This window comes from Anomaloglossus baeobatrachus, chromosome 1 (assembly GCF_048569485.1).
Source record: "Anomaloglossus baeobatrachus isolate aAnoBae1 chromosome 1, aAnoBae1.hap1, whole genome shotgun sequence".
NCBI classification, from domain to species: domain Eukaryota; kingdom Metazoa; phylum Chordata; class Amphibia; order Anura; family Aromobatidae; genus Anomaloglossus; species Anomaloglossus baeobatrachus.
Window position 1 is genome coordinate 574963109 of NC_134353.1, and position 11046 is coordinate 574974154.

The window sequence follows — 11046 nt, forward strand, 5'->3', positions numbered from 1 at the left end:
CTCCCTCACATCACAGTATTACCGGAGCAGCACATTATGGAGATGGATGCGCACAACACACTGACCTAGGACCACGGCCACCACGGTGGTGATGAGCAGCCAGTTGTTCTTCAACACCCTTTTGCAGTCGCAGCCTTTCTTCATCTTCTTGCCCATGTCTGCTGAGGGATGATGGAGTGTCGCTGCAGAGCTCAGTGCGGTCCGTGTGAGGCGGCAGCCTGTGTGACTGCGGCTGGCAGGGAGGACAGTGCGCCGTGTGTGAGCGCTGCAGTCCGTACTGCTAATGACGAGCACCTGTGGGCACAGAACCTGCCCGTTCTGCCGGAGCCTCCCTCCTGCCAGCCCTCTCTGCCTAGTCCACCTCCCCAGGCAGATTAATGGCCATTGTTCCCTGTCCCGCCTTGCTTGTGGTGAATCATTGTCATTTCCTCATCATTCCAGTGTCACTTCCATCACTGAACTCGTCTCATAGGTGAAAGTGTCATAATAGGTGGGGGTCACACTATGGAGAGCAAGTGTGGCACAAAAGATGGATTCCATGGGGTCAGATACGGACAAGTGGCTTTGGTCACTCTCAATTTACGTTATAAAACAAAATGATAATTAAGCAAAGAGCTAGAGTGTGGAAGAAGGTGCTCTGGTCAGATGAGAACTTTTGGGCTAAATGTAAAACACTATATATGATGGAAAACTAAGAAAACAGCATCCACACCGTCAAACATGGTGGTGGCAAATCCTGCCGTGGGGATGCTTTTCTTCAGCAGGGGCAGGGAAGCTGGTCAGAATTGACTGGAATATAGATGGAGCTTAATACAGGGTAATCCTGAAGGAAAACCTGTTAGAGGCTACAAAAAATTTGAGATTGTGGCGTAGGTTCATCTTCCAGCAGGACAACAACCTTAAATACCCTGCCAGCTACAATGGAAATGTTTATATCAAAGCATGGCCTAGTCACAGTCCAGACATAAATCCCATTGAGAATCTGTGACAAGACATGAAAAGTTGCTGTTCACAGATGATCTCCATCCAATCTTACTGAGCTAGACCTACCCTGAAAAGAAGAATTGGAAAAAATTTCAGCGTCTAGATGTGCAAAGCTGGTAGAGACAAAAAACAAAAGAAATGAAGCAGTAATTGCAGAGAAAGGTTAGGCTATGTGCACACTAGAAAAAGGATTTTTCTTAAGAAATTTCTTAAGAAAATTTCTTGAGAGTGAAGGAATAGCGCACCTGCGTTAAAAAACGCATCAAAAACGCACCTGCGTTTTTACCGCGATTAAGGCTATGTGCGCACGTTGCGTACTAGCCCTGCAGAAATTTCTGCAGCGATCTGAAGAGCACACGTGCGCTTCAAATCGCTGCAGAAAATGTCCGTAGCGAAAAAAAAAAAAGCCGATTCTATGTGCTCTGCCTGCAGCTCCTGCCATAGACAGAGCAGGAGCTGCCGGCAAAGCGCACGGAAGAAGTGACATGTCACTTCTTGAACGCAGCACTTCGGGCAGCAGCCGAAGCTCTGCGCTCAAAGACGCCACGTGCGCACGGCCCCTGCACAATCTCCATAGACTGTGCAGGGGACGCAGGACGCATGCAGTTACGCTGCGCTACAAAGCGCAGCGTAACTGCATGAATTACGCACACGTGCGCACATAACCTTAGTGCGTTTTTGGTGCATTTTTGGTGCGTTTTTACCGCTGGTTGCTCCCTGCGTTATTGTGCCATTATCTATGGTAACTAACGCAGTTAGCTGCAGAAAAGAAGTGACATGCTCATTCTTTTTCTTAAGAAAATCTACTGAAAGAATTTTCTTAAGAAAAAAATGCAGTGTGTGCACAGCTAATTTTTTTTGCCATAGGTTTTGCTGGGGAATGTCTGCAGAAAGGTTACAAGAATTTCTCAAGAAATTTCTGCAGCAAAAACGGACCAAAAACGCAGGTAAAAACGCAGTGTGTGAACATAGCCTTATTGTTGTGAATGTCATCCGAGTGGGTGCTGGTGTGGCGCTCCCTCTGGTGGCCAGGAATGGTAATGAAGCTGAAGTCTGAATCTGTGACCCAGACAGGTGTTGGAGTTAATTGGGAATCCAGGAAATCCTATTGCAAATCAGACTAGTGTATTTAGGAGAGCATTTTCTGCCTGGCGGCTGCCGGTGATGATGCTTCCTGCCTGCTTCTGAAGATGTCTAGTTTTCCCTTCAGTTTCTCCCATATCTTCCGTGCCTGAATCTACTTCAGATACGTTTGCTAGTTTCTGTGTTTAATTGCTGATATTGCACTTAAGGTTGTTTCTGCTTATTCCATTTGGTTCTGTATTTGGTTTCTTGTATGTGAGAATCTGTCTTTCTGCTTCTTTGAGCAGGGTAGTTCCTCCAGCAAGAAAGGGAGCTTGCTCCCTGTTCATGTTTGGATAATTTGCACTTGAATATTTTTTGTTCTGTGATTTTGTTACTTTCTATTATATCTGCAGTTCTGTCTAAAGTGTCTAGAGTACCTGATATAATGGGGAAGAAACCGTGTTGTCTCAGTATTTTTTATTATCAGGAGATTGGTATTTTTTGCAGGGTGTTTTGCTGGCCGCAATCAGTTATCTGTCTTGTCCTGTCGTATCTAGTAAGTCGGGCCTCACCTTTGCTAATCTATATTTTCTATCTGTGTATTGTGATTTCTTACATCACCTTTGTTGCATGTTGGGGGCCTGCTATTTCTTTGGGGACTGCTCCGAGGCAAGTTAGGATTCCTCATTTCTATCTTTGAGATGTAGCAAGTTTTTCAGGCAGTGACGAGGTGTCTAGGTGTGTTAGGAAAATCCCACTGCTACTTCTAGTGTTGTCTCATAGATAGGGGATTGTGGTTAGCTCAGTTTCCAACTACTCTCGTGGTTTTGTTTTTTCTTGATTATTGGGATTTTTTGTGATTATCCACGGTTACTAGATAATAACAGGTTATCCTACAAAGTATTGACTCGGGGGGCTGAATGCAAATGCACGTCACAATTTTCAGATTAATATTTTTAAGATATTTACAAACCCATGTGTCATTTACATTACGCTTCACAACTACTTGTTACTTAGTGTTGGTATATAACATAAAATCCCAATAAAATACATTTAATTTTGTGAGTATAAACTGAAAAAATATAGAAATGTTAACTGGGTATGAACACTTTTTCAAGGCACTGTATATTCATCAACCCAAGTGTATCCTATGTGGTGTAAATACACCAACCCCAGAGTCTGCTATGTGATATCTATACATCAGCCCAAGGAGGTCGCATGCCTAGGGCTGCGGGCTGCAGGGGCGGCACCAAAGAGGGATGAAAACATTTTTTTATTTTACCTCCCTTCCTCTCCCTTCCCCTCCATTAGAAAGTCTAAGAAATCTGCTTTCTTTTTGGAGGATGTGAGAGCACGCACCACCACTTGTTTGTATTCGTGACTTTACGATGCAAATAGAAATTAACCACACAGGGAGCTGACTGACCCTGGAAGTACCAGGAACTGCACTTCCGGGGTCAGAGAAAAGCCAATCAGCTCCCTGCTACCTGCTCCTTGGTGTGGCGTCCAACACCGCTGACTTAGCTGCAGCGTGATGTGACCCTGCTGCAGATTTTACAGCGCAGCGCTGCCGAGGAGGACAAATACGAGAGCCATGAGGACAGACACTGAAGCTGGTAAGCGCTCATAGAGCTGAAGATTCAGAGGAGGGGAGAGGCTAATGCTGTAGACTGGAGATTAAGGGGAAGGCTAATGCTATAGACTGGGGTTTAGGGGAGATGGGGAGGCCAATGTCATAGACTGAAGATTGGGGGAGTGGGAGGCTAATCTTATAAACTGGGGATTAGGGGGAGAGGGAGGCTAATGCTGTAGACTGAGTATTAAGGTGGAAAGAGAAGCTAATGCTATAAACTGGGGATTAGTGGGGAGGGGGAGGCTAATGCTATAGACTTTGGATTGGGGGGGGAATCTAATGTTATAGACTGGGGATTGAGGTAGGGTGAGGCTAATGCTATAAACTTGGGATTAGGGGGAGGGGAGGCTTATACTATAGGCTGGGGATTAGGGTGGAGGGGAGGCTAATGTAATGTTTAGACTGGGGATTAGGGAGAGAGGGGGGCTAATGCTATAGATTCGGGATTAGGGGGAAGAAGGTTAATGTTATATACTGGGGATGAGGTAGACTAATCCTATAGACTGGGGATTGGGGGGAGGCTAATGCCATAGATTGGGAATTGGGGGAGCCTAATACTATAGACTGGAGATTGGGGGTAGGCTAATGCTATAGACTAAGGGTCAGAGGGCCTATTAGTGTAGACAGGGGTTAGGAGGGATCTTACAATTTTTAGAGAGGTTATTACAGTAGGGTGAGGTTTATGGGGGGTTATTATAACAGACTAAAGTTTAGGGGGACTATTACCCTATTACTGTAGTCTTGGGGTTAGAGTGGTGTTGGGGGGCTATTTCAATAGACTGGGGTTTAGGGGGTTTATTACTGTAGTCTGGTTTTTAAAGGCGCTATTACTGTAGACTGGAGCTTAGGGTGGCTTTAAGAGTGGTGGATAGTGCAAGGGAAAAAATGGATAGTAGATAGTGTAAAGACTCAGTATATTGTGAGGACATTGTGGTAAGCTCAGCATGGAGAGGGGTGTGCCACCCCCGTGCCAGCAGCTGGGCTGCTCGGATTTGGATCTGGGGTGGCTCGAGGGGCGTCTGGACCCAGGGGTCTCGCGGCCACTCGAATGGAAAAGGGGGGGGGTATTTACAGGGGTTATTGTATGGAATAGTTTGTGACGCCACCCGTGGTGTGTGGTAAGGTGGAGTACCACCGCTGCGTCTGGGAGTATCTGGTGGTGATGGAGTGGGCAGCCAGGTGTTTAACCCCTCCACGGGTAGGCGGGAATGCCCCGGGACTCGGTGATGGTGACAGGGAGATGCCGTTGGGGAACTAGGGGTCACTTGTGTACTCACTCACTCCAATAACGCTGACACCGACAACTGTAGTAAACCAAAGTTCTGGACACTGCTGCCGCTGAGGGGGAACATACCTGGGTCCCGTTTCCGTTGGTGTTGCCTGTTGATCTGTGACCTTTCCCTTGGCCCCTTCTTTCTCTCTGGTTGGTCCCTGTAGCCTAAAACTAGTCGGGTCCCGCTCTCCAGTATGGCTAACTGAGGGAGCTTGCTCTCTGGGTTCACGCTTGGGATTTCTTGGACCGTATTTGTGGAAAGTCCTATCCCTCTTGTTGCGCTAGTACCCCAATTTTGGAGCTGGTGGAGAGCGGATCTTGAAGGCTCCATTCTCGTCGGGTAAATTGTCAGGTTGCCTGAAACTACTCCCTGAACTAGGGTCCACGTACCCTGTCATGCCCTGGTCCCAGCCCGGTGATGGTACAAGGCCGCTGGCTGTCCTCCATGACAATGCCGTGCCCCTTGTCACGGTCCCCTGTGACCGGGGGTCCAGCTTCTACCAGGCCCAGACCAACGTCTGCTACCTAGTACTTCCAAGGAACCCAGCTCCTGATCTTCTCTCTCTTTCACCTCCAACTTCAACTGAACTGCTCCTGACATTCCTGATCCCCCCTTAATCAACCCCCTAAGTGGGCGACCCTATTCCACTCAGTCCGTCCACTGGTGTGTCTGGTGGGTGTTTTGCAGAGTGTTCCTAGGATTTCGATTAGCTGCTCTTTGGCAACACCATTTGGTTAGGGACCCATAACCAAGGAGGAGTTGGATATTGCATAGAAGGGCAGATTGCACAATACCCTGTGACGACCTGATATGCCAGGGCATTACAGGGGCAGCATGGTGGGGCTCAGTATGGAGTGGAGCAGACACTGGCGACACCTCCCAGTGCACACTTGTTAGGGCCAGGTGGACGGGCAGACCCAGGAGGTGGATCCACTGGGCCGAACTCCTTGATGATGGTAAGGGGTCCGGTAGCTGGAGCACTACAAGTAGCAGAACAGTCCGTGCACAAATGGAGAAGTCCCTGGGACCACGGAGTCACTGACGGTAGTCCGGGTGACGGAGCTCAGGTTCGGAAGCCGAGATGATGTCAGGCGGAGTCCGGAACCTTTGGAGCGAGATGACGGGTCACCGCAGGGATCAGAGATGGCGTGGACTGTCAGGATGGCAGATGAACAGCGTTCGGGATTCGGGATTCGGCAGGACCGGATGGCGAGGCAGGATCGGCTCTAGAAGAGAGAGTGGTGAGTATCTCACAAGAACACCAGGAGACCTGACTCCTAGCTTGAGAAACACGAAGAACAGGCCCCGCCCCCTTGGACATTGAACCCCTTTATACCCTGTACCTGTGTGCTTCATTTCCTGTCAATGGACGCTGGCCCTTTAAGAAAGGGTCAGTGACCGCGCGCGCGCCCTAATGCGCATGCGCGCGGCCCGGGTGCCAGAAGCCAGAGCAGGAAGCTGAGAGGAGGAAGCAGCAGTGCAGGACTGGGGCTGAGAAGCCGACGGGCGCCGGGAGCGGGGACCAGGACGCCTGGGAAGCGCAGGCAATGGACGCTGGAGAGCGGGGAGTGGCGGAGACCGGACCGAAGCACCGGGGAGCGAGGCAGGGGAGCCGGGGAGCGTGACAGGTGAGCCGGAGAGCAGCGCAGGGGACCCGGGGAGCGTGACAGTACCCCCCCCCACGCCCCCCTCCCCGCAACCGGGACAGGAAGGCACGGATCAGAGGAGTACCCACATTCTCCCGGGGCTCCCAGGACCTATCCTCAGGACCATACCCTGCCCAGTCCACCAGGAAGAACTGTCGACCCCGTACGGTTTTCATGGCCACGATATCTCTTACCGCATAGATGTCATCATCGGCAATAGGAGGAGGGGCCGAACTGGCAGCAGCGGAGAAGGGACCAAGGACAACCGTCTTGAGCAAGGAGACGTGGAAGGAGTTGGGTATCCTCATCGTGGCCGGGAGCTGTAGCTTGTAGGAGACCTCATTGATCTTGTTGAGGACTTTAAACGGCCCGATGTAGCGAGGGCCCAGCTTGTAAGATGGTATCTTCAATCGGACGTACTTGGAAGCAAGCCAGACTAGATCTCCAGGAGAGAAACATGGAGGGTCCAGTCGTCTCTTGTCTGCGTGTTTCTTCATCCGCAGGGAAGCACGCCCAAGGGACGCCTTGACAGAGTCCCAAATGGTTGCAAAGTCACGGGCTACAGCATCAGCAGCAGGGACGTCCGAAGAAGGGGACACAGGCAATGGGACGGAGGGCTGAAGTTCGTACACGACATGGAAGGGAGAGCTGGAGGAGGACTCACTGATGTGGTGGTTATGTGAGAATTCAGCCCAAGGAAGAAGCGTGGACCAGTCGTCGTGATGGGCGTTGACATAGTGACGTAAGAAGGAGGTCAAGATTTGATTGACCCTTTCCACTTGGCCATTAGACTGAGGATGGTAGGCAGAAGAAAAGTCCAGAGTCACTCCCAGATGTTTGCAGAGAGCCCTCCAGAAGCGGGAGGTGAACTGAGTTCCTCTGTCGGACACGATGTGTGACGGAAAGCCATGCAAGCGGAAGATGTGATGTATATAGGCGTCCGCGAGTTCCTGAGCAGAGGGCAGTCCAGCCATAGGGACGAAATGAGCCATTTTGGAGAACCGATCCACCACGACCCATATGACAGTGTGTCCGGAGGACAATGGCAAGTCCGTAATGAAGTCCATCGCTATGTGTTGCCACGGAACCGAGGGTATAGGCAGAGGCAGAAGACGGCCATATGGCAGGTGTTTGGGCGTCTTGTTCCTGGCACAAGAGGAGCAGGCAGAGACAAAAGCAGCGACGTCCGTGCGAAGGGATGGCCACCAGTAGTGACGTACAATCGTACTCCATGTTCTCTTCTGACCAGCATGACCGGCTGTTTTCGAGGCATGGCCCCAGTGTAACACTTTTTGCCTGTCGGTCTCAGAGACATAGGTCTTCCCGGGCGGTATCTGGGCCAGGGTGACAGGGGCCACCGGAATGATTTTACTAGGACAGATGATGGGTTGGGATGTCTCCTCCTCCTGGTCCATGGGCATGAATGACCTGGACAAGGCATCAGCGCGTACATTCTTGTCCGCGGGTCGGAAATGGAGCTGGAAATCGAACCTGGCAAAGAATAAGGACTACCTGGCTTGCCGTGGGTTCAGTCGCTGAGCGGACCGCAGGTATTCCAGGTTCTTGTGGTCCGTGTAAATAATAACGGGGTACACTGCTCCTTCCAGAAGGTAGCGCCATTCCTCCAGAGCTAGTTTGACTGCCAATAGCTCTCGGTCACCGATGGTGTAGTTGCGTTCAGGCGCTGAGAAGCTCTTGGAGAAGAAACCGCAAGTCACCATCTTCCCGGAGGAGGACTTCTGCATGAGCACTGCTCCGGCTCCCGAGGAGGAAGCATCCACCTCCAAGGTGAACTGTCGGTTTAATTCCGGACGGTGGAGTACAGGAGAGGAGGCAAATGCCCGCTTCAGAGAGCCAAACGCGGCGTCGGCCGCAGGTGACCAGTCCTTTGGATTAGCCTCCTTCTTGGTCAAGGCGGAGAGAGGAGCAGTCAGAGCAGAGAAGTGAGGAATGAACTGGCGGTAGTAGTTGGCGAATCCCAGGAAGCGTTGGATTGCCTTCAGTCCAGAAGGAGGAGGCCAGTTGAGAATGGAGGAGACCTTCTTTGGATCCATCTGCAGTCCGGTATCGGAGATGATGTAACCCAGGAAGGGGAGAGAAGACTGCTCAAAGACACACTTCTCGTACTTGGCGTACAGACGATTCTCTCTCAGTCTTTGTAGAACCAGCTGTACGTTCTCTCTGTGGGTCTGGAGGTCCGGAGAGAAGACAAGGATATCATCCAGATACACTACCACACAGACGTAGAGAAGGTCCCGGAAAACGTCGTTCACCAGCTCTTGAAAGACGGCTGGTGCGTTACACAGGCCGAAGGGCATCACGCAGTATTCATAGTGCCCATCGCGAGTATTGAACGCGGTCTTCCATTCGTCCCCAGAGCGGATGCGGACCAGATTGTAGGCACCCCGAAGATCCAGCTTGGTGAACACACGAGCTCCTCTAAGCCGGTCAAACAATTCGGGGATGAGCGGCAGAGGGTACTTGTTTTTTACGGTGATTTGATTCAATCCCCGGTAGTCTATACATGGGCGTAAGTCGCCCTCTTTCTTCTTCACGAAGAAGAAGCCTGCTCCAGCAGGAGAGGAGGATCTCCGAATGAATCCCCTTGCCAGGCTCTCTGTGATGTAAGTAGACATGGCCCTTGTTTCGGCTGGAGACAATGGATATATCCGTCCTCGAGGTGGTGTTGTTCCTGGGAGCAGGTCGATGGCACAATCGTAAGGACGATGTGGCGGAAGTACCTCAGATTCTTTTTTATCAAAGACGTCTGCGAAGGACCAATAGGCCGAGGGCAGTCCCGGTAGGTTCTCTGGAACCGGAGGTCGTCGGATGGGTTGTATGGTCTTCAGACACTTCTCATGGCACGAAGAGCCCCATCGGGTGATTTCACCAGTGCCCCAGCTGACTGATGGTTCGTGTGTCCGTAACCAGGGGAGTCCCAGCAGGATTTGATGGGACATGTGTGGGAGGACGTAGAGAGCGATGTTCTCGGTGTGCAGGGCACCGATACGCAGTTCGACCGGCCTGGTAATCCAGGAGATGGTGTCAGAAAGGGGTCTGCCATCCACAGAGGCAATCACTAGGGGCTTGTCGAGTGGAGTAACAGGCACCTGGTACTTGTCCACCGTGGCCTGCTGGATGAAATTGCCTGCTGCCCCGGAATCGAGGTACGCCTCAGCCGTGAACCGCGTCTCTCCCGTTGTCACTTGCACAGTCCACGTAACCGGGTCTGAGAGAGTCCCAGCACCTAGGGTGGCCTCTCCTACCAACCCTAGGCTTTGGAGTTTCCCGGCCTCTCTGGACAGGAGCGTAGCAGGTGTGTGCCCTCTCCGCAGTAGAAGCAGAGGCCCTTGGCGAGCCGCTCTGCTCGACGTTGTTCAGATTGCCGCACACGGTCGATCTGCATGGGCTCGTGGACGGAGGCACCAGATGCTGTTGACGGAAGTACGGCGGGCTTCTGCGGAGGAGAGGAATGCCGTACCGGGCGTCTCTCACGGGACACCTCTTTGGATCGCTCCTGAAAGCGAATGTCCACTCGAGTCGCTAGGGTAATCAGGGCATCCAGGGTGGTCGGTACGTCACGACTCGCCAGCTCATCTTTGATTCGACCCGAGAGTCCTTCCCAGAAAGCAGCGGTTAGGGCCTCGTTGTTCCACCCGAGTTCCGAAGCCAAGGTGCGGAAACGGATTGCGTATTGACCCACCGTCAGAGTCCCCTGACGTAACCGGAGAAGAGAGGAAGCAGACGCGGAAGCGCGTCCGGGCTCGTCAAAGGTGCCACGGAATGCCTGCAGGAACTCCTGGATGTTCGTGGTCACAGGATCTCCCTTCTCCCACAAGGGGTTCATCCACGCCAGTGCCTCACCCTCTAGATGGGACATGATGAAGGCGACCTTGGCTTGGTCGGATGCAAACAAATGCGGCAGCTGCGTGAAATGGAGGGAGCATTGGTTTATGATTTCCCTGCAGGTCTTGGGGTCTCCGGCGTACCGGGGTGGTGAAGCCAAACGAAGTCTGGAAGCGTCCGAAGAAGTCGCCACGGGAGCTGGAGCCATGGATTGTCTAGTGGAAGCCCGGGATGTTGCAGACGTAACTGACGCTTGTAGTGTGTTCAGGCGGGCGTCCACAGAAGACATGAATTGCAGCATGCGGGTCTGAGTCTCACGCTGGCGTGAGAGTTCCTCCTGTACGGCTGCTAGTGCTTCAGCGGGATCCATGGCCTGATCTTACTGTTAGGGCCAGGTGGACGGGCAGACCCAGGAGGTGGATCCACTGGGCCGAACTCCTTGATGATGGTAAGGGGTCCGGTAGCTGGAGCACTACAAGTAGCAGAACAGTCCGTGCACAAATGGAGAAGTCCCTGGGACCACGGAGTCACTGACGGTAGTCCGGGTGACGGAGCTCAGGTTCGGAAGACGAGATGATGTCAGGCGGAGTCCGGAACC

At 52.0% G+C, this 11046-nt stretch overlaps 1 protein-coding gene across 1 annotated transcript in view; it reads right to left on the minus strand.

The window, feature by feature from the left end:
• SLC1A1 (solute carrier family 1 member 1) overlaps positions 1–362 on the minus strand; it is a 129442-nt gene extending 129080 nt beyond the window's left edge. Inside the window, exon 1 of the mRNA XM_075317591.1 lies at positions 66–362. Coding sequence (XP_075173706.1) covers positions 66–156 — 91 coding nt within the window. The 5' untranslated portion in view covers positions 157–362. The remainder of the gene's footprint in view (positions 1–65) is intronic.
• Between the last annotated feature and the right edge of the window lie 10684 nt (positions 363–11046).